General features: G+C 41.5%; 1 protein-coding gene across 3 annotated transcripts; it reads left to right on the forward strand.

Moving 5' to 3' along the window:
• rfx2 (regulatory factor X, 2 (influences HLA class II expression)) lies at nt 1-27,463 on the forward strand. Of its 3 annotated transcripts, XM_075485745.1 has the most exons (18): nt 1-187; nt 12,163-12,271; nt 13,082-13,171; nt 14,421-14,503; nt 15,033-15,303; nt 16,322-16,396; nt 17,381-17,562; nt 17,742-17,861; nt 18,465-18,586; nt 18,806-18,924; nt 22,503-22,615; nt 22,773-22,924; nt 23,284-23,381; nt 23,682-23,831; nt 23,957-24,165; nt 24,295-24,448; nt 24,562-24,604; nt 25,461-27,463. In XM_075485745.1, the coding sequence occupies exons 2-18, from the start codon at nt 12,164-12,166 to the stop codon at nt 25,577-25,579; spliced, it is 2,208 nt and encodes a 735-aa protein (XP_075341860.1). In that variant the 5' UTR covers nt 1-187; nt 12,163; the 3' UTR covers nt 25,580-27,463. The 3 variants fall into 3 exon arrangements, with proteins under 3 accessions (XP_075341860.1, XP_075341861.1, XP_075341862.1); XM_075485746.1 differs by lacking the exon at nt 16,322-16,396; XM_075485747.1 differs by lacking the exon at nt 13,082-13,171.
• Nucleotides 27,464-27,520: the final 57 nt, after the last annotated feature.

Here is a 27,520-nt window from a genome sequence, read left to right on the forward strand (position 1 = left end):
GTAGGCATTCGAGGGTAGCAACAGTTGCCTCGAGACCCCGTCGCGCTATAGTGACTGTAGCCCTGGAGACAGTTACTTACCAACGGGCGCAACACTCAGCAACAGCAGCAGCATCTGGAAGTCACCGAGCGAGTGGAAGAGAGGGGAAAGAGAGCAGTGCGAGTGCAGAACTTTTCTCAAGGCAAAGGTGACTATATGTCTGTAGAATTTAGAAACCGATTTCTTCTTTAAATTACACAGCAAATATTTTCTAATCGAACGGGTCTTGGTTGCAAACAGCACAACTTTCCCTTCTTTGTGGCATCCGCTCCTTGTTGCGAACGGCTTTCTTCTTTTCATTCAACAAGCGACAGCCTTTTAATGTCCGCCTGTGATCTGTTGCACTTCAGCTACACTTCGCTCACACACGGCGATGTTGTTTGTGTACCTCTAAACTGATTCAGCATCACTTTACACTTGTTGCTACGTTGTGTTGTGTGTATCGAGACGTGAACGCACTTCCAGCTCAGTCCCAGCAGGATGGATGGTCAGGCGAGCTTTAACTCGAGTGCAGCTAATGCTAATTTGGCAGCAGCCATGAGTGCAAGTTCGCTCTTGAGTTTAGACGTGTGTCGCGCTGTTAGCGGCAGCTCTCTCTTGTTGTTCACAACAAGGGCAAACTTCAGTCTTGAAGCGTCTTATTTCAGAACCGCGTTTAAACAGGTGAAAGTGCGGCTAGCTAGCTTTAGCACCGTTGGTTAAGGTGCTCCAACTGCTACCAACGTCCGCTCCAAGCAACTGTGAACTCATCACCACGATTACTTTCATGGCAGACGGGAGATTGTCAGCTCTTCTAGGGCGTTTTCCCACCCACAGTTAGTCGTAAATAGGATTTAAAATCATTACTCAGTCGACAACTGGCCACTTCTACCAGCGTGGTTACGACATTCACACTGTTACATCGACTCAAATCCTAACGTTTCCATTGGTCTGTAGTTCAGATGATCAAAATGAAATGATATCTGGTTATATAACGTCCGAAATCAAAGTGGAACAAGGTGGTGCTTTACAAAGTTATGACGTTTTCGATATTTCAGATATAACTTTAATGAGAGGATATGTAACAGCTAGGTGGTGCTACTGTTTGAGGGTTCTTTTAATATTACTTTGGTTTATTGTCGTGTATCATACTGTTTTGTGTAATTTAAAACTATGGCCAGCTATACTCTTAAATGCAGAACGATTCAGTGCACCTGATTCCTATTCTTACTGCCATCACTTCACAAATAATGACCTGCTAATCCCTATAGTTTTACCAAAGTCATATTTATTGAACAGACCCAAAAGCAAAGTGTGCGTCAATTAGCAAGTTATTTTCAGTGACACCGCTTCATTGTTCAAATGGTAGGTCTCATTAATGTTGTTTGACCCCTCTGATCATTCTGTGCTACAGCTTTAAAGAGCAACAAGGGATAAAGCAGACCCCCTGCGATTTTAAGTTCCCCTTTCATTAGTTTTGCTGTGTTTCTGTGGCTGGTTTTTCCAGCACTGCAGCTTGCCATTTTACTCTCCTTTTGGGATCCTGCCTGCCTTTGTCCCTTGAGAAACATTAATTCTAACAAAGTATCTTCTCAGAGACATCTGTCAGGTGCTCGGTCATTTGTAGTGTTTGCCACTGAAGCATCAGAAAGAATCTTTGCAGCATGAAAGTGTCTCTAATTAATGCCCTCATTTGTCGAGACAAATAAATGGAATAATGAGCTTTTTAATATGTATTTATATACAGTATTTATATTGATTAGAAAGGAAGTTAAATTATGTATTTGATGAAGACCAATAGCTGTCTCCTTTTATGTGAAAAGTGTCAAAAAGTAGTTCTGAATACAGTCTTTAATTAACATATAGGCTGCGTAATATGTTCATTTTACTACCTCTTGAATAGAATATTTGAAGGCTTGTTTATAAGCAAATTTCAGAGAAATGAGCTACTAATTAGTCAGACAGCTTTACATAGCGACAAAAATAAAAATGAAATTATTTAAAAAGGTAAAAGATAATAACAATGATATGACTGTGCTTAAACTGTGTAACCTTCACCATCCCCACCTCTCAATTTGAGCATGACACTGTTATGTTTACATGGCAACTTGATATACAAATACACCCAAGTCATGGAAAGAAAGGGGTTGGAGTGGGCCAGGGGGTGAAATGTTATTCTTTTAAAATGTCAGTGTTTTTAATCAGGTTATTCTCATCTCCCTCTTTGTGCATATCTGAGTGCATATCTTTGGTTCGTAGAGGCAGGTCAGATGGAAAAGGTGTGTAGAAAGCAGCTGGTTAAACAGAGAACATGATTTATGAGAATAACAGTTTATAAAGGGGGGTCATTTTTATTTATTTTTTGCTTGTTTTTTAATAATTTTTTTTAAAATAGTTTTCTGTTGCAGTTTACTTGTGCTCCTGTCAGTATCCTGAATTTTAGTGACCTCTCATGGCTTTAGTAGCATAACCTGCAGCCTGTGACTGTCATGCTTAAGTCCATATCACCAATAAGTGCCAGACTAGCCTGTCATTTTCACAAAATTATACTGTACTTCCTTTGGCTTACCTTCCCCTTCTCCAGCCATCTTGCGTCTCACCTTTAAAGTCACACGTATGATATCATCTTTCCTTTTTCTTTAAAAGTAGTTGTTTCAACTGTTACTCGTGTGCCATTTTGAGTGTTAATGGACCCGTCTGTGTACAGTTCAACTATCAATAGGACAGCTGCAGTGGTCTCTTGGGCAGCGGGTGACTTGACACAGCTTTTGGTCACATGTTCTGTGTGTGTAAGCGTGTGTGTGAATTTTCTGTGTGCATATATGAGTGTGCTATGTTGGTGTGTGTGTGCTTGCTCATGCTGTATTTAGCAATCTTGTTGAGGCCCACTGCTGCCCTGGGGAGAAGTTCTCCATCCAATAGCCCGCTACAGATATAGACGTGGACCTGATTACTGCCATCCGTTTTTTTGCTGCTGCTGTTTACAGTTGGTCATACCTAGATAGAACTGCATTTACCTCCTGCTGTTATAAGTGAGCAGTTTGGTGTTTTTATGCGTCGTCGCATGAGTTTAACGCCGTTTTAATGGTTTATCCCATAACTCCAGTCAAAGGCATGTCAGGAAATCACAGAGCAAAACACAGAGGCTGAGAGGAAAATGCCCTGTGGGCCTTGTTAAGTAGAAATTAATAGTGCCATTTGTACACATGAAATGTTTCAGTTTTGTAATCTTTATAGCTCATTTGTTAATGACTTAAAAAAAAAAACGGCAGTTATTTATTAAAAGTAAAAGAGTTGAAGTATCTAAGTGTCCTTATGGTTCTTGCATTCATTTGTCCATCTATAAAGATTCAGCAAATATTTGTGATCTCTGCTGCTAGGATGCAAAGCAACAACATTTGTCATATCCTTAAAAATGCTGTCACTCACTGGCACTTGTTCAGTGGTAACAAGTTGAAGCTCGCTGTGAAATGAAATGTTTTTCAGCCCGTTTTCACTGTCTATGCGTATGTGTCATCAGCAGCATTCTTAACATTCCACCTGTTTGTATCGTAGCTACACAACTTGTAATTAAATTTCCTGCCACAAACAGCAGACAAGGCAGTGATATTTGTGATATTTGCATTACAATGACTGCCCCCTCCTCCCCCACTTCTTTTCAGGCAGGGATAGTAGCAGACCCCCATTCGTTCCTCACTCTTTCTTTCTTTTGTGGAGTTTTAGGCTAGAGATGGTTGTTTGGCAAAAACTGAGGTTCTGTAAGTGTAAACCTGGCACAAAGTAATAAGCAAATACAAGATTAGTCTTGTCTTTTTTTTGGTGAAGTGAGATTTGTCGAGATTAGCAGAGAAGGAATTCGAGACTATTTTTAGGCTGATGGTTTTATTGGATCTCCAAAAGCGCTCTTCAGATAACATTTGGGGATTAGATTTTATGGGCAGCAGCTGCAGAGGATGCACAGGTGGAAACGGATCTGTTTTGGCTTAATTGCGGATACCCCAATTAGACCAACAGTTAGTTGTGTAATGGCAATTATTTAAGATAATCGTGATCAAGGTTGCATAATCGTCTCCATTCACTTGCTTGAAAACAGCTGGATGAAACCGATAAAAGAAAAGTCTTAATTCCCCATAATTTTTTTTGGAGAAAGCCTGAAACTTTAAGGCTTAAAGAAGACATTTTTATCAATGTTCAAGGATTATAATTAGTGGGAATAGAGAGTTCTTGAAGATCAAGACTAAGATCTAAAAAATGGCCCCATAGAAAGTAGGGCTAAGATGATTATTTGTCAAACAAATTAATGCAATTAACAATTTGTCTCTGTCCATTTCTATGTCACTTTTACATAATAAGTAGACCAATAATGTAATAATTCACCCAACTCTTAGAAAATAATAACAGCGATTTATTGGAAGTGAATACGAAACAGCGAACATCTTAATGCTGCAGCGTTCATTATGTTTGGTATTTAACAGCAGAATTATATGTTAATTATTTCCATACAAATCAACAGTATTCATCATTTGCTGTATGGTTTCATTATTTCCATCTTGATCTAAATTACTGTGCAACTGATCCATCCTGTGTAATTTGATGGTTCATGTTCCTTAGATTACACTTAGTATGATTTGTGAAATTGGTGTAAACGGCATGTAAATCATAGTTTTTAATTTCAAAACTATGTTTGCATTGGAAGGGGAGTTCTGGCAAAGGGATGTCAACTATGTAAACAATCATTATCAGTGTTACTTTGGCCAATAGTTGCATCACATTTATTAAACATGATTACTTACTATCTTTGAAACATCATGTATGTGTTGAACATTAAAGAATTGTGTTTGTTGTTCCTTTTACGGTGGAACTCCTTGGAGGCTAAGTGTTTCCAGAAAGTTGAATTGATTTTTACCTTCCAGTCACAGTGATTTGTGCAGAGCTAAACATGTGGCATCCTAGCAGGGAGCGAGTTTGGGCTTTTATGGGGGTCTGATGATACCCTGCTGTGCGCTGTATTTGTAACACGAGACTAAATGAGAGCGTTGTCGTGGAACAGAATCTAGCACAATGGCTTTTTATCTCACTTATCTTATTTTATCAATTGTTGGAAACCAACATTTTGATCAAAAATACAAATGTGGCCAGGAGCCTGTACTGCAGATTGCACTACTGCACAGGGTTTGGAGCTTAGCAAATTATCTTAAAGTTTAAGTCCGCTTTGAAGTGTCACTGGTTCACTTCTGACTCTGGTACATCCCCACAGCAACTAAGTGAATATCTAACAATGCATATAAAATATAACCTAATAACCAATTACTACTTTTGGAAAATGAAAGCAGGAGAAGAATCAATGGTGTGTGGACAGTTAGGGGGCTGTTACTTATAATTTCTCTCAAGACTTGAAACAACCTAAACTCATTAACTTTCCCTGGCTTTTATACTGTACATATGACAAATACGTAACTGTGCATATGATAAATATCCTACCATGATGATGTGTTTAGATTGCTTATTTTTGATTGGGATTGTTGTTTCCTCTTATGTAAGTTGACGCCAAGACCTCCCCTTTTACAAGTGTGCATATGTTGGAAAACCTGGGTTTGGGTTCCAATTTGATTACCGGTGTTGTGACACTGCTTAGCGTGGTATCAGTTAGGTAATCTAGATTACAAAAAGATAGTATGAATAAAAGCAAAAATGATGGTTGGTCCGCACTCTTGACCACAGAATGGTTAATACAACACATTACATTAAGCTAATTCATTGACATTGCTAAATGGCAACTGTTGTCAGCTGTGTTATGGAATTAATCGTCATATGCGGAGTGCACCTTTGTGTGAAATTGATAAACATGAAATACTTCATCGGCAAGCTGGTGTAGTATTCACGGGATAAACAACAGAAACCTGAATCTGTCTTGGATTTAAAGCTTTAACTGATGACTCATTGTCTGTGTCAAGGAGTGCCTGTGAAAGCATACTTTACATACAGCACGATGATTCTGAGTCATATCTCTGTTCAGTGGATGCTTGCCAAGAAGACAGAGTCCTCAAGTGCAACATGATGCTTATCATAGGTTCATCGGTCAAAATCAAGGCGGCACGCTGCCAACATCTGAGGTCATCTGTGGAGAATGTGCTTCCATGGGAAATAAAACTCCCAAGTGTACAGGTCGAACACGGGAACAAGCAGCTTTAAACAACATTAGAGCAAGTGTTTCGCACTCTTCTGTTTGAATTGTTGTATACAAAACTGAGATTTTACATAAAATTGTAAGAATTAGTCCAGGCAGTGATATGCGTGCTGGGTTCTCTGTATCGTGAGTAAATCTGATATTATGCAAGAATCACAACTGTTAGCTAAAACGGTTTTTATCCTTAAGCAGCCAAGACATCTAAGTGAAGTTCTTTCTTTGAGTCGGTGTGGCACTGCGGAAACACATTAGATAAATAATTATGATGGAGACAGATGCCCATGCACGAGTATAGTCTGATTACATTCTGAGTTGTGACCATCTTTCCTCTTTTTCCCACTCCTCTCCTTTTATTTGTGTTTTCTATTTTTAACTTTTTGGAAAAAAAAACTGCAGTTTCAACTCTTTAGTCTTCATCTTGATGGGGAATGTTAAGGATAAGTGCTGAGGTTGATGGTGGGGGCGGTGGTGTGTGGAGGGGGGGATCTGGAAAGGGTTAGATGATGTAGGGCGTTGGGGGAGGAAGTGTAAAGCTTAGGCGAACACACAATCTCCATGGCAACAGTTTGATCTTTCTCTCTGAGGCTGTCAGGCCTGCAGTGCACATGGTGACGGAGTGGACAGGTTGTGCTGATGACCAGAGGTGGGGAGGGGAAGAGTTTTCTTGGATCAGAGACAGTGGTCGGTGCATCCTTTCTCTGCCCCCCCCCCCCCCCCCCAACTCTGCCATCTGCAGACCCCAAGAGCTGCTTTGATTGGATTAGCCATGAATTAATGAGACAGGCTTGAAGAACAGCCTCTGTTGTGGAAATTTTTTTATATCATATCTTAATTTGCTCTTTGTGTGAGCGCGTGCATTTGAAATCAAAGCTTAATGCCTTTTTTTAAACCCACAAATGACATTGAATTTGTTTGAAATAAAAAAAAATGGAATTGACTAAATGACCTCTCAAAATAAGGCGCATGTGTTTCATTCCACCCATCAATACCTGTTGCATTCTGTTGGTAGATATACAAACGTGGGATAAAAAAAATATTCTAAATATGCAGTTTCACTCCATAGATGTTACTTTTTAAAAGCAGAAAGTGTTACCTAAGTTTTATTTGATATATCTTACCGAGATGGAAAAAGCATTGCTCTGCTCAGGCTGTTTATCGTGTCATCTGCCGGTGGAACTTTAGAAAACTCGTCATTTTTGGAAGTTTTATTTTCAAGTGGCATGAGTATAAAGAACCCTTGAAAAATAGTCTGTTGTCTCCTTAATGACTTAAGCATTCCTCCTTCTTTTGACCACCAAGTAGTTACAAAAACAGAAAACTTTATCCTGTCTTAGTCAATCTAGTCACAGCCAGTTTAGAGTCTGTACATTTTTATGCGGCTTCGACACAGAAACAACTCCTGGTCCCCCAGTGTCTGAAATTAATGGCTTACATAGTATTTATTGTTGTAAGTTTCTACTTAGCGTGAGATAGAGGGATCAGGTGGGGGATGGCATTGTTTGGTTTGGGAAGTATTCTGTTGGTTGCATAGCAACAGGCTCCTGGAAACGGGAGTGGACGGTGTTGCCAGTAGCAACCGTTGTTGCTCTGCAAACAATGTGGGCCAGTACAAACATGAGTCAAGACTGTGGGCTCCTGCTTTTAATTGAACATCTGTATGTGTTTTTCTTTGATTGAGGCCTTTTTAATTTAGATATGTCAGTGACATGTTTATATTCTGTTTTTATCATCAACATTATAGACTGCAGGATTAGTGACAGTTTGTGGGGCTATTGGGTTGTTAAAAAGTGACTTTTTTATTGTTTCTGTTTAGCTTTTGAAACTAAGGCATTTAGGGGAAAGAGGGGCTGCTGTTGTGGTGTTGAGTGCTTGTCTGGGATTTGCTCGAACAAATTTAGGCTTGTAGACTGGACGCGAAATTAGACGTGTGAACTTGTCTGAGTTAGAAGCAAAAATGGATTGGCTCCTAACAGCAGACCATCATGTGCCTCCTGCTGTGTTCTACCTTTGTGCCTTTCTGAGCTGCTGGTGGGGAATTTGTGTGGCTTTTAACCTTCCCTGAACACCAGGCAGAAAGATTCTTCTAAGCCCTCATTCACTCTCTTTCTCTCTTCCCCCAACTCAATGATTTGACACACTTCGCCATACCTATTTAAACCAGTGCTTTAATGGATGAGAACATGCAGGTCAGTGCTCTGGTTTGTGATCTCCTGCATTCTGACTATCCCACCCACTCATTAAGCCCCCTGGCTTGTGTCACTTCCTCAGTTGAAAATGACGGGTTTGTTACAGTAGTATTTATAACTCCGCTGACACTTGATTTCCAAATTCCTGGCTTAGAAAGATGCTGCGGTATTGTTGCAGCTTTTTAAACCTTCAACCGTTGTTAGCATTGTTCTCATAATAGACTTTTAGTACTTTACTGACACACGAGTCAGGAGTGTGAAGAAACATTTTGATGGAATATGAGAGTCGCCACATGCAAGTGATAATTGTGCTCTGTGCTGACAAATAAATTGAACATTGACACTGAGGTATGCTAAGGGAACGTACCTAACTTGGACCATGTTTCTGTTTGAAGATTGAGGCATATCAACAGTTTCGACACAGGCCTCCTCCACTCACTCTGTTAGTCATGTAGGCAGAGCTTTGTCTTTGTCTGTAGCACGCATGGAAGCTGTCAGCGGTGGCACACCCAAATCTGTAGTTTTTGTCTTAAAGGAACACTAACGCCCAGAAGTGCCCTCCAATTCCACATTTTCCACAGGTTACTTCTCTTTCAAACTCAAGAGAATCTACAGTCTAGTTTATAATAGTTGTTTTTGCAGCATGTAGTGTGGGTTAATGTGTGGGTGTTAAGTAATGTATCATAGGCAACCTGTTGAGTATGAAGTCTTATTGCTTCAGATAAATAACAGATGACAAAAGTGTAAAACTGCTCTGTTTCACTGTCAGTCTATATTTGATGTTTTTAGATAGAGGGCTGAAGATCTTTTTTTGATTGAGGGCTGAGGGTCACTGAGTAAATTGGACCTCTGACATTTGTTGTTTTATGTCAGCTGCAGCATATTGTTGCTGCCTTAAAGAGTTGCTGCAGGACCTCAGAAATATGTCTACTGTGTGGAAATATTTGAAAGAGGAAGAGTTTAACTGCTGCTGGTCTGTCCTTTGAGCATTTTGTGGGTTGGTAGTGACAGAGCTCCATTCAGTACTACTAATTTGGATAGACACATAAAGTTTGAATACAACAAGCTCTCCTAGCCAACTTGTGCTGAGGTTCTACTAAAGCAACATGCGCTGGAGGAGGCTTTAAAGAGAAAAGTTCCAGTGGATAAGCGATGAGGCAAGAAGGATTACAGAGAATGTAATGTGCTAAATAATGGGGGTTGTTGCCCTGCCCTCACTATGTTTGTCACCACCTACAAACTATTGATTTAAATGACTTGAATGCACTCGTGGTGTGCAGTTTGCAACTGGATGCTGTAGGGAAATGCAAGTATTGAATTTGAACTCATTTTTTAATTACTTGGATCCATTTCAGGGACAAACAACTCTTTATCCCTTATGGCATTTTTCCATCCTATGGTATGAAATGATCCACATAAATAATCCACCATCTCTATATTCATACCCTGGATGTTAACTGGTGCAAAAGACCTCTCACTATCTCCTTTGTCCTGATGTCATTGATGTTTTTAGGTTGTTCCGTTCACACCAGTAGACAAAGTCCCTTCCGACACACTTCCAACAATGGCTGTGTCATCGGAGAACTTCTTGATGTGACTGGTGTTGTGTCTGAAGTCCCTGTGTATACGGTGAAGAGGAAGTGGCAGAGCGCTGCTCCCTGTGGGGCCCACATGCTGCAGAATAACACATCAGACACACAGTTGCGAGGCCTCACATGCTGTCAGTTAGTGAAGTAGTCGATGTTCAAGGCAACCGAGTGATCGCCATCTCCGCTCAGTTTTAAAAAAAAGAACTGAAAACCATTTATTATCATCATAGCAGGACAGCTGTATTTTTAGTGCCTGTGACATGCATATTGCCCGTGCACTAAACTACGTTGAAGAGTGGCCAATATGAGACAATATGATGACCAACAAATGTTTTTACTGTGTATTTGGCTGAGAATCACTTCTCTGACACATACTTGCAAACGTGAAAATTAGGCCTCCCTCTAAAACTTTAGACGACTCACAACTGCTGTGTGGATGCTCTAATCTGTTAACATTGGAGTCAAAATTCCCCAGACCCCACACGCGTGCCACGCTGCTGGTGTGAAGGCGGTCTGCAGGCGCCGTGTGACTCGGATGTAAAGCTCTGTGGTCACAATTCTCAAACCTTTGTTCTTTGTGTCTTCCACTGAATTTGCGAACGTATTAATTGTGGATGGTAGGGATTCAGTGTCTGGGATACATTCATGCCGGCAACGTGATAAATGGTGTTATCCTGTGTCATCATCAGAAGAGGATGTGACCTCTGTTTTGGTGTGAGCACAGCAGTTTTGTTGGAGCTATGGTTTGATCAAATGTATTTCCTCTTCCCTTCCATCACTACTGGGGTTTCCTTGATCCCGACTCGGGTCATTTTTGGATGCTTTGGTTTTTGCCGTTTCTGAGTTCAGTTTCTGAGAGCTTTTCAGAGAACTTGGTTTGATGCAAAGGGTCTTGCATTAAAGCCAATCTTATTATTATTGTATCAACCCATAATAATTCAAGCCTATCAATAGAAAAAAGGAGCCCAACTTGCTTTTTGTAACTCATTGTGCAGCTTATTTCAGACAAGTGGCATTTGACTGATCTCTTCCGGTGAATTGAAATACCATTATTGCTGAGTGTTAAGACTAATCACGGCACGTCTGGAGCAGGTTGTGTCTTGTGGCCCTTCACTGTAATGCTCCTTTTGACCACAACTCTTTCATTTGCCTACTGACTTTTTCTGCAGCCCTATGATTTCTGCTTTAAACTACAGAGCGCTCATCATTTCAACCCACCCCCAGCTGTGCCATATCTCCCTCTCCCTTATTCCAGTCCTCCTCCCTCTTTGTGGTCGCACTCAAGAGTTCCTGAGCAAGAGCTTTCTTTAAAAAAAAAAAAAAAAAAAAGGTGGGGTGGCGGGGGTGTAGAGGAGTGAACATGGAGGGCTGAGGGGGGTTGAGTTGGGGTGGTGGTTGTCATGGATTCCTCACCATGGCAACCGACAAACGTTTACAAAGCATTGTGGAATTTCCTCATATCAGCTGGATTATTGGAGCCCTCAGAGACTGGCTCTCATTTGAAACAAACTCTGGATATCATCAGGAACCTGGCAGGGGCTGGAACCCCACTGTCATTTTCATCTTTTTCCCCTTCTCTTTTTGGAAAGAGTGGGGAAGTTGTATTTTTTCCCCCTGCCTGCTCCCCCCTTGCAGCTCCATTCTTCTCTCGTCCCTGCCTTGCTCCCGCTCTTTCTCTCTCTGTCTCAGGTTTTAAAAAAAAGAGCTTTTGTGCCACTCCATTTTTAGCTTCCCTTTGCTATGCTGTTCACATTGTCCCCCAGTGGACAGCATATTGGTGGCAGTGGGTTTGGTACCCCAGAAGGACTTCAGTCCTCTTGGTAATTTGAGCTCCTCTTCCACATGGGCCTGTTCTGCCCAGCAAGGTTCTATCTGTATAGTACTGTTGGACTGCTTATGTGGCCATTGATTAGGGCAACCAAGGTGGGCAACTACTGTGGCACTGAGCGCTTTGGTGACTCAGCTTTACTTGGCAAAGACAGAGAACCCCTGAGGCCCAATGAATACCCCAGTGGCTCCACAGGACAGGGGGTGGGCTGTGAAAGCATTTATTTACCATGTGTAATAGTCTTGTTCTTTTCTTTTAAACTTTATTTTTGACTGTAACGGTGTTATTATAATGATTTTATTTTTGTGAGGTATCTAATTCCCCCTTTATTTATTCTTTCTCCATGCCTCCCAGCATGCAGAACTCAGAGGGAGGGTCAGACACTACGACCAGCGTGACAGCGCTACGGACATCATCATCAGCCCAGGCTCCTGTGGTACAGCCCGTCCCAGCTTCCCAGCAGGTAGCGTAACACCTCTCCCCTTCTGTAATGACAGAATCACATCTGTAGTGACTAAACTCTTCAACCCAAGGCTTTTCAGTCCTCAATTATTTAAAAAATAAATAAATAAAAAAATTATTTTGGTGTCCAAACAGAAGACAGTGCAGCGTCTTCGTAACAAATTCTCTCCTTAATTCACTGACCGTTCATTCACTCACTCAGAAATAAGGCCCACCAGGAATGGATACATTTAAAAAAAAAACATTATTCAGATTTGTAGCTCATCAGCAGCTAAAGCAGCAACGTTCAACTCTGCCAACAGATGCTTCTTGTATCGGTTTACCATATGAAGGGGCTGCATGATAGCTGAGAGCTTCGGGTGCATACCACATGGGTGCAAATGCTCTAAGCAGCGAGTCCCCTGTTTGATTGGCTGACAAGACCTATAGTTCATATCATTCCCATGCTGTCTTTCCACACACTTACTACATTTCTCAGCTGCTCCTTTCTAATAAAGGCAAAGAGGGCAGGTAGGATAAAGGCAAAAACTTTTTAGGGATAGTCAAAACATCTGTTTTCCTGACTATGGATCTCACTGCTATGCATTTCTGTTAATGACTGTATGTAAGGCTTGAAGAAAAAAATGTCATCTTTACTTTTCCCGAAACTGTGCTTAAAGTTTAGCATAAAACAACAACAAATGCTTGAATTGAAGGCACTTTCCTGTGTGTTTTCCATGTCGTTCTGACTGCTGTATGTTTAGACTGGTGTGTTTGTGTGTGATTGTACGTGCATACCTATGTAATTCAGTTATGTCTTGTATCCACACAGAGGGTGCTGGTTCAAGCCACAGGCTCAGCTCAGAAGGGAGGACAAGTACAACAGCTTTCAGTACCCAGGGTCCAACAGGTCCCTCAGCAGGTACACAGTACTGTGCATACTTGTGCAGTGCTCTGAAAATACTTGTACACCTCTTAACTTTAATTCTAATTCTTACTTTTTGAATTTTTCCCAAGACACATACAGTGTTTTACATTTAAGTAAGAATATGGTCATATTTTTCCCTAAAAAATTCCTTCTAAACAGATTTGCCAGAACAAGAATATAGTCTGTCCCAATGCTTTCCCAATGAAGAGAACAAAAGTTGTAATTTGTGCATGATTATACAAAAAAGGTTTATCAACACAAGTGAAAACTGGGTTTCTAAACTGCTGCTCATATAGAAACTGCATGTATTGACGTGGTTGCATACAGCAGATGTGAATAATACATTCGAAAATAGATTTTTACAGCACGGAAGGTTCGATGCACAATGACCTCTTAGACTGCTGCTTCAACTCAATACTTAATATCCACTCAAGCTATGTGTTTATTTCTTCTCCCTTTAATTATGCAGCGTAGATGCTGCTCTGGCTCTATTTCATTTGAAACCTAAGATTGCAAATCTTTAGGTTGTCTGTATTTTTGCACTAATCTACGCAGGTCTTGAGAATTGAGAGTTGGTTCTTTGGCTGTCTAAATACAAAGACCTGATTAGGGATTTATTTACGGCTACATTATTCTTACTGATGATGACGACGACGGCATTTTTCTTGGTTTCTCTAATTGTTTGTATTCAGCTGTGGTACCCGGTGTTTCATAGAAACCTGTTGCAAAGTTGAGTGGTGTTCCTGGGGGCTTGAACCAAATCCCAGTAGCTCATTACCGCCTTTTGACCATTTTCATCCTTCAGTAGTTCATGCATCACTAGTTGTCTGTATGTCAGTTTTGTTTTTGCTAAATCACATGTATGTGTTGCCCTAAGTTGGGATCAGTTTAATTCTGACTTTGCCAATTTTGGTCAAATGTACAATTTAATCCACGTGTTTTAAATTCTTTTTTCCATTCCGCCAATGTTAAGTATCGCCTTTATTGCTGATTTCAATGTAAATTAAAAACATTTTTCCAACGGGAGATTTAGGAAACTCTGCTGTACACAACAGGCGTTGGTTGGTTTAAACACAACCGCCCCTATGTTCAAATGATATTATTGCAGGTGTGTCCTTGGACAATTGATTGGGAATAAGCTAAGGGGTGGACATATTTGCACTACATTGCATGTAAACACTTAAATGTTTGCATGTATTGTCACCCTTGAATACTCCTTTATTTATACTGTTGCCTTTTGCAGGTGCAGCAGGTGCAGCATGTCTACCCATCTCAAGTCCAGTATGTAGGAGAAAGCGGAGATGCTGTATATGCCAATGGAACAATGTGAGCAAAGTTATATCATCAGCAAGTATTTCACACAGACATGCTGCCATAGGCTGTAATGGTATATTATTTTGTGTTTTTAATCTTACTTAAAAATAAAATGTAGATCCTTAAACTGAATAGTTTTTTTCCTTTTTAAATCGCAACACAGAACTGCACATATTTGGCTCCACTCCAACTGCAGAGTCATCTTGAATTATGTATGAATGAGTTCTGTGTAAAACATAATGACAGATGAGACTTTCCAGACCACTTTTCTCATCATTTTCGCTGTGTCACAACCAACTGCTTTTAAAGTGGCTATAATCGCGGTGCCAATTTTTTTTGTTTTTCCTCCCACAGTTTGAATATGCGCAAACAAATATTTTGATGACATCAGCGTGATTCTTCTCCATGTCAACACAATTATGGATTATAGCAACAGCATTCTTCTTGTAATCCAGTTGCTTTTTCTCCTACATGGCACAGAAGTTGACTAGCATCAGAGGGGAAATGTGCTTCCATGCTAATTACAATGATCTCTCACCAGCCGAGCAGCCTACTCCTACAACCCTGAGACTCAGCTGTATGGGCAGAGCAGTGGAGGAACCTACTTTGACTCTCAGGCTGGTGGGACTCATGTCACCACGGTGGTCTCCTCTGCCAGTGGTGGCGTGCCCCCTCATGGCATGGTTGGAATTGCCATGGACGTGGGCAGTAGCCACATCATCTCCAGTGGCAGCACCTACCTGATCCATGGCGGAAGTATGGAGGGAAACCGCAACCACATATCGCACTCATCACGCTCCTCCTCAGCTATGGTGAGCAACACCAGTCCCAGAGTTCCTGTGGTACTCCACAGCACATTTTCCATTAGGACAGAGTTTGAGAACAAGCAAAAAAGGCCTGCAAGTCAGAGATATATATGTATGTATGTATGTATGTGTTTCCTGAATGACCTTTTTTTTTAAGGATTGTGCAGTCTGAGTTGGGGCCTTGTAGCTCCGTATGAGCACAGAGAGCAGAGTGGGGCAAGGCCATGAGCCTGCAGAAACGGGACATTGGCTTAAATAATTCAACGCTGCCTTGTTTCAGGGGTTTTCACAGGCACTTGAGCGCCCTACGAAACAAAGCAACCCCTGGGGCTCATTACCATTTGGCCAAGAGCCCTCTGGAGCCTTCTTAAGGCTTGGAGCGCTGCCTGCTTCTTTTTCCTTTTCCTCCGTCCCCAGTTTGGCTGCAGCACCACATATCTTTTCTTTTTTGACTTGATTTTCTTCTACAGCTCCACAGAATGACATTGTTTTTTTGTCACTCACGTCATTCGACAGTCTAACTCTTTTTTGTGCTACGAAAGAATTAAATGTCATTGTATTTTGTACTTAAGTCATGGTAACAACTTACTCTGCCTTTTTAGCTTTTTATATATAATTTTATGTTTGATAAGCTCTGGTATGATTGGCGTTGTTGACCCTCTGTCCTAAATTTTGAGGTGACCTGTGCCCCTGTTTGTGGTTCCTATTTGCATACATTAGTATGTCTGACCCTAAGCCTTCAGTGAGCAGCTTAACCTTATGAGTCCCTTGATTTGCATGCTTTTGTCAGCCAATAATGGATTTGGCTGCAACACTGACTGATTTTAATGGAAATGCAGAGATCTGGCTGCCCGCTAACAGTCTTATTTCCTTTATCTTTTTTTGTGTCCTTTCTGTCTTCATTATATCCCTGCTTATTTCTGTTCCCGTCCCTTTTCCTTTCTCTCCCTCACTCTCTGGCTTCCTCCCCCTTCTGTGTCCACTCTATTTTTTTTTCTGTTTTGCATGCTTCTTCTTTCTTTAGCTTGAAATGGCGATTGAAAACCTCCAAAAGTCTGAAGGAATTGCAAGTCACAAAAGCAGCCTGCTCAACAGCCATGTAAGTCAACGAGAAACTTTCTTTGGAGAGGAAATGGGAGGGAAAAAAGAAAGCTGTGGCTGAACCTGTAGGCTCTGTGTTCTATTTGTGCTCTGCTCAGTTGAACACACAGACTACTGCTAACTTACTTAATCTGCACTGTTCCACTGACATGCGTAAATGTCTCAGTCAATTTTCGTCCTTGATCTGAACTTGCATTTGCTATCACTTTTCCCTAAGTGCAGATCTTGTATGTGTGGCTTGATACTCTGCATGAACTAATGTTGATTTATTTTTATTTTTTTCTTATTATTTTGAGATTTCTGGCATTTTCATTTCCAAATACCTAAATATGTGCTCTCATTGGCAGTAGATTTTATTGCAGTGTAACTGCTGCTCTTTCCTAGAGGCTGTCAATCAATTATAAAATAAATAAATACAAGTTTTAAGTAGCATTTCTGTGCAGAACTTTTATTCGCAGAGGGAAATATGAGGTTAAGATTCCTCTCCTCGACTTCTAACCGCAGTTATTGTCTCACAATTTCAAAATACTTTGTCCAAATTGGGTTTAAAGTACTTTCTTTAAACCTAATTTGCAAATGAGAGTTTGAACTTTGCAGATTCTTTGATAGAGCTTTTACAGGCAACACTAGGACACTGTTCTCCACAGTATTGTCTTGGAAATTTGTCAGACAGAATAATGAGCCCTGCAGATGTTTGAAATTTCACTCAGCCAGCAGTTTCTAATACGGCAATCACTTACTGCCTCAATCAAGAAAATAAAGAGCTAAACATAGCCACGGAGGTTTTGCAGTGGTCTCTCTGGTGTTTAAAAAATAGGAGGTTGTGTTGTGAGTGTGTGTGTGTGTGTGTGTTTTCTGTCTTTTGATGTGATAATAAGATTCACTGCTCCTCTCTGTTGCTGGCCAGGTGACTATCACACAGCGGAGTTTGTCCCTTGGGGCAGCTGATTGTGCGAATGTGTCTTCTTCTGTGTATTTTTAGCTCCAGTGGTTGTTGGACAATTATGAGACAGCAGAAGGAGTGAGCCTACCCCGATGCTCTCTCTATAACCATTACCTGCGGCACTGTCGGGAACAGAAACTGGATCCGGTCAACGCAGCCTCCTTTGGCAAACTCATCCGCTCGGTCTTTATGGGCCTGAGGACCCGCCGCCTTGGCACCAGGTAGGAAGAGGTTGCTGCAGATGCTGATTACAGTAATCACACAGCCATTATAAATGTGACGAGTGTGATGATGCTTATAGGCATTGGAGACATGCTGGTGGAAGGGGGTAATGATAGTTATTACACCGACGGCAAGGCTTTTCCTCACTGGTTTCTGGCTTTTCTCTCGTGTCCACCAGAGGTAACTCTAAGTATCATTACTATGGCATCCGGGTGAAGCCCGATTCGCCACTCAACCGGCTGCAGGAGGACACCCAGTACATGGCCATGAGGCAGCAGCCTGTCCATCAGAAACAGAGGTCAGCCCTTTCTCTTCGGGTACCATTCATGCCATCTCTGTCCACTTCCATACTTTGTGTTCTTTGATATATGTTTCTCAACGTTCAGCTGTTTTCTGCTCACTTTATGTCTTTTCTTGTGTGTTTGTTTGTTTTTGATTTTTTTTTTTTTTGACAATTACTTTTTGATGTTTTATGTAAAGTAAATAAGTTAATTTTTAGTAAAAGAAAGGGTTTTGTCCCATCATTAGATTAGTAACACTTAAGTATTACTGTTTTAGTGGGTCACGTAATGGAGTGGATGGTGGTTGGTGGTTGACCCTCAGCTCCTAAGTACCAAAGTGTCACTGAGCAAGACACTGAACTCCACTTTGTCCTGGATGTGCTCATCAATGTGTGGAGAGAAATTTGTTCATAATTTATTCGACTTTCTTTTCCCATTATTCTAATCACAGACCCTCACAACTATACTTACAACTACTGAGGATTATGTGTATTATATGTGTGGGTTTTTATGTATAGTTTTCACTTTGTAATCCCACCAAAGCAAAAACGTCTTTCTTTATTCTGCTCTGCTAATCCTGCACACTGACTCTCACGTCCTGCCCTTGTATCCCTGCACAGGTTCAAACCTCTACAGAAGGTGGATAGTATGTCTGACAGCCTGTGTGGGAGCTCTCAGCACTGCAGCAGCACTCCAGAGCAGTCAGTGGCTGCTCAAAGCCAACACCACCAGCAGTACATAGGTAAAGATGAGCTGCCAGTTTGTTTTCTTATATAATATAAAGTAATTGATCATATTTGGCACAGTCTTATGTTTACTATATGAACCTACCATCTTAACTAATACAGTTCACGCCGTACACATCATATAGAGGTTGATTTGTATTTCTTTGAGGCTGTGGGTGATGCATTTCTCCTTTCTTTTTTTTCTTCTTCTTCTTCTTTTTTTTCCTCAAATGCAGACACATCTCACACCTTGCCTCCATTTCCCTCTCCTGATTTGGGCACCCAGCCTCTGCCCGAGCGCATCAACATGACTGATATCAAGAAGTTGCAAACAGTCTACAGAGACCACTGCGAGGTGAGTTCCATCCCTGTAGAACTTTTAAAATCTACATGTTGAGCTGGGGCTACACTGCTAACCAGAATCACTGTTAATGGTGAGAAGTAGCCTGGCTGACGCGTCCACAATCTCGATGAGATGGTGGTCTGGGAACTAGGTGTGCGTTTTCTCGTATTTGAGGCGTGGTTTACGAATGCCTGGAGCCGTTTATTGGGCGCTACGAATGTCTATCAAATGACGTCAGGTTCTTCCCATGCTGCTTTGCGCGCGATTCATAGCCAATTGTATCACTTATACCAGATGACGACAGAAATTCGACGAGGAAGAAGAAAAAAAAGTAAAATAAAAGTAAACTTGCGCTCTAAGCTACTTAAATTAACAACAAAGTAGGCCTATATGCTATATTCTACATGAATTTTTATGTTGTAGAGTTGTGAATTTATTTTAATAATGGAGAAATTGAGCAGCCTTGCTTTGTTGTCTACAGTAGTAGCTCAACCCTCATCTTACTTTGAAGCTCCCAGCTCCCTGAAGTGACGTCGACGCAGCTTTAGCAGCAGAGAAGCTATCAGGCTTGTGTTGATAATAATAAACTCCTGGACTATTTTCAAACTTCCAAATGCATCGTTTTGTGAGTACAGACCATATTTGTACTACTGTAGAAGTTTGGTGTCATGACATGTGATTTTAGTGTGGTAATTTTGGAGATACTGCCAGGGTCCGTTAGCGCTTGTACTAAGCTATTCAGGATAACTCAGTAACTCAGCTGATGTTCAGCCAATATCGGAAAAACTGCGGGTGGGCTACTTGGCTGGATGTCACGGTTCAAATGACCCTAGGGTGAATCTACTCCGAAACACTTTCTAAGGCTGCATTGAACGGTAACGTTGTGTCCGCTGTCATGTTGGATTAACACTCTACAAGCTTCGTGTAGCGCATGGACGTCGTCATCGGCTTGCTGCCGCCGCCCCCCCCCGTTCTGTGATTGGTTCCCAAACTCTAGCAAAAATAAGGGCGGTGGTTTCCAGGCTGACTTTGCAGTGAGAATGAAATCGAGCGCAAAGCAGCATGGGATTTCCCAGGCTAGGTGAGAAGCGTAGTGACAGCTGAAATATGTATAGCATGTAAAACATAAAATATGTGTTGTGCTGAAAATACTCCCTAAGAGATGCATCATGTATCCCATCATGTTTGTCCTCGCTAGAAAAAAATAATTGGGAAACCAGTCATCAGGTGTCCTGTTGGTAAACCAAAGATCTATGGTGTATTAAGAAAGAGATCTGGAGAAATGGTGTATTGCATAACATCGTTTTACTCATAGTCCGAGTAGTTCATAGATCATGATCGCATCACTCCTGTCCTCCAGAACCTCCACTGGCTCCCAGTTCCACAGCGTATTCAGTTCAAAATCCTCCTCCTCACACACAAAGCCCTCCATAACCAGGCCCCGTCCTACCTCACTGACTTGCTCCATCGCCACCATCCATCCCGCAGCCTCCGTTCATCTGATGCTAACCTCCTTACTCCACCATTCAGAGCCAAGCACCGAACCTGGGGCAACAAAGCCCTGCAGCTGCCCCCTCCCTCTGGAACTCTCTCCCCAAACACATCTGTGACTGTACTGACTTGTCCACCTTCAAATCTCTAACAAGCACACACCTTTTTACAATTGCTTTTAAGGTTTAACCTCAGTCTTATGTGTTTTTAGTGTACTATTTTATATTATTTTGATGATTTTATGTTGTTTTTATGTAAAGTGTCTTTGAGTATTTAGAAAAGCGCTTTTAAATAAAATGTATTATTATTATAGTCTCTTCATCGGATAGTAAATACGAGTCGGCAGAGGACGTAACACTGGCAATAAGGAGTAGAAATAATACTGAACATCAGAAATTTGGTGCTTTATAGACAGGAGAGAAGCTGCGATTAAAGCAGCAAAGCTCTGGCTTCATCATATTATCCCTGCCCTCCCCTTGTCCAGCTTCACCACACTCCCTTTGTTCCGGCCGTCTTTTCATCTCTGTGCAGCTTTCAAGACATGCCAATTAACCTTTCAGCGAGCTGGGTGGACATCTCGGTGTCTTTGTGGTGGCCTCCCCTCAGGCCTTTGTGTTGCCTTGTCTGTGGACAGGCACATGGGCTCCTGTCTTTGTCTGCCAGGGCATTTCTGTCACTCTCACAGCTCTCGCTGCCTCTAAGTGTTTAATGTTTATGCATTTCACTTCTTTTTTTTCTTTTTTTTTTCGAGCCTGCGAGCCAGCAGTGACCTGTTAAGACATTATCCCCGACTTTTAGTTGATTTTAAAGTTGCATTATTTAAAGTTTCAGCACAAAAAAACCCACAAACATTTTAATCTTTTTTTTGTCTTAACTTTCATAGAGTTGATGGCTTTTTTTAAAGGGGCTGTCAGTAGATTCTTATCAACTGTGGAGTGTGTTTACTAATGCCATGGTAACACCTGATGCCAGAACAGGTCCCATTAAAGTAATGTGCACAAATGATTAAGTGTTAAATAAAACACTCTGTAAACCACAGCAGTTGTCGTATCAGTGCACAGACATGAGAGGTTTCGTTCGGGGAAGCTCTGCCGCAGGCTGCTCGCCTGTCTGTCTGTGACTCTGCATGTGAACACGTGTTGTTTCTTCCACACTTTTTCTTGCTTTCTTTCTTTCTTTTTCTTTTTTTTTTCAAAGCATGCTGTTTTTCTTGTGTGGGGGAGAGAAAAACAGGGGAGGTAAAATGCTCTTGTTTGGAGGGAATGGGAAATTCTCCCTTTTGTTTTGGAGTTCTGTGTTTGACCTGTTGCTGGGGGCAACCGTAAACATGGTTCCCATGGCAACGAGCAGGGAGGAAGCAGAAACCTATCATGTGATTGAGGCTTACGCTGCCGTGTAACAAGATCCAGCAGCAAGTGCATGTCCTGCCAGATCGAGGGAAGAGAATCTCCGGGCACAGAGTGAATCGTACGCTTCTACACAACAGAGCCTCAATGTTGAGGTTTGCTGAGCTGTTTGAGACCAGCACAGACAGATTGTCCTTTTCTTCAGATTGAATCTCCACTGGTCTGATGGACTGCCTTTAACTTCCCTGCAAATAAATGTGCTGAGGTTAAGGGTTCTGAGCCATATTATCATTTTAGATCAATAGCTTGCCACTGCTTCATTTTGTTTACTTATATGCTGCTTTCAAAGAAGGCTCATGCATACGAACGGGAAGGAAGAAGTCTCGTAGGTTAGTTCAGGTCACTGAAAGTACGCAAATGCATGCACAAATGTGAGACTGAGCTCTGTGAAGGCATTCAAATGAATGTTTTTTTTTTTTTTTTTTAAAAAAGCAAGTAAAATGGAAAAGATAGTCCAGCTGAAGCCTTAGACGTGGCCAGTAGGATTCTCCTGATGATTAATGTGCAGGGAGCTGTGTTTGAGCTGGCTCGTTGTCTAACCAGGAGGGCCGAGGTTGAGCGAGAGGCTGCCTGCCCGCCTGCCTGTAGAAACTTTGTTGTGTGTCTGGTTGCCATGGTTCAGCTCTGTATGTTTTGTCCCTCCTCCCTCTTCCCCTCCTCTTCCCCCCTCCCCCCTTTGCTACTCTCCGGCAGGCTACTTTGGATGTGGTGATGAACCTCCAGTTCCACTATATTGAGAAACTCTGGCAGACCTTTTGGTATTCAACACCGCCATCTAGTGATGGAAGCACCACCATCTCCAACAGGTCAGATTACACAGACAGGAAGAGGCTTCTGTGTTTACAGCTCATGACTAAATGATCTTCTGGGGTCACCTCTAAAGCAGAATTTACCCGAGTTTAGAAGGACGGCAGTATTTACAGTTTGGATGTTTGTGTTTTTGTCTTTCTTTTCTGTGTATAGTGATGATGACGTGGAAGGTATGATTTCCAGAGAGACGCTTGTGGCTCTGTGTAAATATGAACCAGTCAGACTGTGGATGAGGAGCTGTGATCACATCCTCTACCAGGCCCTGGTGGAGATCCTCATCCCCGATGTGTTGCGTCCTGTTCCCAGTAAGTACAACTGCTGCTTTCTTTTTTTTTTTTTTTTTTTTTTTTTTTTTCATATGGTTTTTAAAAAAAGATGTCATCGATTTGAGAAATTTATTCAAATCGTGGAATTCAAAATAAGTTGCCCAAATCCAGACATGTGCAGACCTAGAACCGTGTTTAGTTAAAATGAATGAATTCACAGGACGCACTACTGAGGCACAGGATGAATTTAATGTATGACACTCTGGAGTCCTGACACAACACCCAGCATGTGTTTTCTCATTATTGCTGTTTTATCCATGTTTATGTTTTACAATGCTTGCTGCACTGTAGACATTTTGTGAGAACAGTTGGTAATCCAGGCTGCTCTGTTTCGTCAGGCACTCTCACTCAGGCCATCCGAAACTTTGCCAAGAGTTTGGAGGGCTGGCTGACGAACGCAATGGCCAACTTCCCTCAGGAGACTGTTCGCACTAAGGTAACAAGAATATTTCCCTCTTCTACTGTTTGTAATACTGTATAAACACATGACTTATGAATGGAATCTGTCTGGTGCCTTTTTTTAGTAACTTAAAATGTTTTTCCACATACTAATTTTGTAATATCAAGCATCCATCTAATGTCACAAGGCTTTTTACTTACAATTATTGAGTTGAATTTACATTTTTAATCTGGACTTATTTTAAAGAGGTGTTCTTGTCATGTTAAATAACTTAAATTGGTTATTCTTTATAGATTCGTGCTCATTATACAGGACTCATGCGTATTTTGTTTGCAGGTGGCGGTGGTCAGCGCGTTTGCTCAGACTTTGAGACGTTATACCAGTCTGAACCATTTGGCGCAAGCAGCACGTGCCGTCCTTCAGAACACCTCCCAGATCAACCAGATGCTGTCCGACCTGAACAGGGTGGACTTTGCCAACGTCCAGGTAAAGCCGCTCGGCAGCTTTCAGGTCATTTAAACTGAAGATTGTGTGTAAATGTCGGCGGTGCAGAGTGTGTCAGCATTGTGTTTGCAGCTAACTCTGTGGCTGCGTGGGTTGTGTGTTAACAGGAGCAGGCGTCGTGGGTGTGTCAGTGTGATGAGAGCGTGGTTCAGCGTCTGGAGCAGGACTTTAAGGTCACCCTGCAGCAGCAGAGCTCTCTGGACCAGTGGGCTACCTGGCTGGATAACGTGGTCTCTCAGGTTCTGAAACCTCACCAGGGCAGCCCCAGCTTCCCCAAAGCTGCCCGCCAGTTCCTGCTCAAGTGGTCCTTCTACAGGTACGAGAGTGGAACACTGAGACTTAAACTTTTCTAAAGCATAGGTCAAATGCGGTAGTTTACAATGTGATCGTGAGTGTGAGACGCCATTTCATGGATTACTTCTCCGACCATTTTTCCTTTCTGTAGCTCGATGGTGATCAGAGATCTGACCCTGCGCAGTGCTGCTAGTTTCGGCTCCTTCCACTTGATCCGCCTGCTTTATGATGAGTACATGTTTTACCTGGTGGAACACCGCGTGGCTCAGGCCACTGGAGAAACTCCAATCGCTGTCATGGGAGAGGTAAACGAGAAGATCTCTACTCTGATGAGGAGGCGCACTGTCAGAATACTTGGATATGATTCAATGCTTAAAAATTTGTTTTGACAAAAACTCTCTCAACACTTGAATTACAGTTCAGTGACCTGAGCTCTATGATGCCATCTCTCATGGAAAAGGGTAAGCCTTCGTCTTTAAGCGTTACTTTTGGCCCCGGGTTTTACAAACATATTAAAAAAAAATACAGATATTCTGTATTTTACAGCATTTTTCTAATTGGCATTAAATCCCAGCTCTCTTTTTTATCATAGTAACACCTTTGCATTGGGTGATTATTATTATTTTCTTACTAGGGAACATAATAAAACGTAAAATCAAAACCACAAATTGTACCGCTGAAGAAAATAACTGAATGAATTTTTATTTCGCCCAACTGTAGAAAACAATAAGAGTACATAATTAATATGTAACATTTTCATGCCACTTTAACCAGCGTCAATGATCCTCTACCAAAACCAGTCCTGGCAATACCACAACCAGGGTAAATTTCACCATAACCACCTGTCAATTTTCCTCTTGGTCAGATGTCACATCTCATTTCAAAGCCTCGATTGCCCACCACTGATGACTTGTTCATGTCGTTCTGCATCCTCACACACTTGGGCGTCAAATGTCTCGAATCAGTTGGAGAAATTTGTTCCACGTGAACAGCGTTTGTTGAAAACTACAGTGGACAGCTGTATGAGGGAATTATGGAAGCTTTTCTAATGATGTTTGGCTGCTACCGAAGACACGCAGCTTTGTAATGAGCGTCTTCAGTAGCAGCCACTGGGGTTGGAGCGGAGATAAAAAGTTGGGGCAGTGAACTGTCATTTCACGGGGTTTGTTAACAACAACAGTACCTTAATAATGCCATGTTTATCTTTTTAAATCCTCTCCTTTCTGCCTGCAGTCATCTTCCTTTGATCTTTGTGTCACGTAACAATACCATTCGCCTCCATGGTCACAAATCCATTCTCCCCTACTGTGCCACCAGATACGCCGTTCTCTGAGATGAGTAACTTGGGCAGTGACGCTGATGCGGCCAGGGGGCCTTCTGAACCAGCTGTAAAGAGGGAGCGGATTGAAATGAGCCACCCTCTGCAGGAGATGTGAGTTCTGTCTGAAATCCACAGGGAGCAGCATCTCTATGAGAAGTGGCTTTTGGAGCCTTAAGGAACGCAGCAGTGTCCTTATTTCTGCAGTCGGTGTGCAATGTAAATAGAAAAGAGTGTAGCAGCGTCAGTCCTCCCCTCACTAGTGTTTATAAGGGCGGTGAACCTTTTTCTTTTTAACTCACAGGGGCGTAACACAGCTCTGATTGTTTTTGTTGCAACTGTGAAAAAAAAAAAATCATTTTTGTGCAGTACCTTCTTATTGGATATATAACTTTGAGTGGTGGCGTTTGTGATTCATCTTCTCTCCTTTTTTTTTTTTTTGTTTTGTTGTTTGTTTTGAAATTCAGTTAGCTGTGCCATAGTGTCATTTGAGTGCCTTAGATCGCTAACTTTGAAACCACCACTGCAGATGTCTGTCCCTCAGCTGTGCCTCTACCGCAGTATGAATGTATCGTCTCCAAACCTCAAACATTCAAAGCACCTTTAACGTTGATCAGGTGTTGATGTGCTCCTCTTGTCTCTTCTGCTGCAGCTCGTAGCAAACGCATGAAAAAGGGTAAAAGAAAATAGGAACAAGCAGCCTACTGACCCAAAGGACTTTTCCCCTCAGTTATTCCCACCAGCTTAGTCGAACCCAAGCTCTGCGTCAGGCAGCTGGACTTCATAATGTGGCTGTAGTCAGGAAGGCAGGGAGTAAGACGTTGGTTCGTTTACCTCAGATTTCTATGCTGTGCTCGGTTTGGCTCTGATGACATGAGAAGTACTTTAAAAAGGAAAAACAAATGTAGCCACTATTCTGTATCTCACTCCTGTAAATAGTTTTCCATGTTGGTCTCAAACCTGTGACGGCTGCAAAAGCTGTTTGGATACATGTACAGACCTGTGTGCTAGTTCACTCAGTCATCACAGAGTTGGCATAATATCCAGAGTAATCAGTTTAATGGAGACAGGATGTTAAATACAATACCTGTCAGAGCTTTGGACCTGTAAACCAAAACCCTTACACAAAGGAAGGATCTGGTGGGCGTCTGAGCCAGCGCACGCTCCCCAGACTTCAGATACTTTGACCTCATGCTGTTACTCAGTTAAAGTCTTATATTCTGTTTGAAAGATAGGAAAATTCGGGGAACTCGTTCATGATAAATTATATATATATATATATATATATATATACATATATAGATCTTTATATGATGTAGAAAGTGCGTGCTCTGTGGCCTAATCTCTCTTCTGGTGCTGTACTCGTCACATTTTATCAGAAGAAAATGCTTCAATGTGTAACTGATTAAACTGGCATGTTTGATGAAATAGTTTCCAATCCCAACTGTTAAATGTATAAAATTTAATAATTAAAATTTAGTTAGTGCTGCTGCTGCTGCCCCCAAGTAAACTATTAAATTGTCCCAAGAAAAGATCCTATTTATATGAACTAATCTGATTTGATGGATTTCTGCTTTGTGTTGGAATCTGTTTGGTTGTTTAATTCTTACCTCGTTGCCCCCCCCTCCCCCTCCAAGATGATTTTGTTGTAGCAATGAGAGTCTTTGAGTTTGACTTATTTAAGGCTTTTTGTAACTTGTGCCTGTCACAGTAATTTGCCTTAAAGTGCTTTGGAAAAAAAATCATTTCTATGTGTACTTTGTAATGTTTTGTAAGGCTGTTTTAGATCTTTTGGCGGAGGATTATTTTTTATTGAACTAGGTTCTTCTTACAAGTATACCGAACCCTTATTTTTGTGTCTTTTTAAACCTGTTCTTGACTACACTTTAACTAGCCTACGGACAGATGATTGTCTGTATAAAAAACAAAACAAAAAAAACTGCATAGTTCAGCTGTATTTTGTATTTGGTCACAATGTGTAATAAACTGGTGGAAACCAAAATATTCGAGTACATTTTATTTATTATTTGTATTTATTTATTTTTAATCCAAAATCAAC

The sequence above is a fragment of the Odontesthes bonariensis genome, chromosome 15 (assembly GCF_027942865.1).
Source record: "Odontesthes bonariensis isolate fOdoBon6 chromosome 15, fOdoBon6.hap1, whole genome shotgun sequence".
NCBI classification, from domain to species: domain Eukaryota; kingdom Metazoa; phylum Chordata; class Actinopteri; order Atheriniformes; family Atherinopsidae; genus Odontesthes; species Odontesthes bonariensis.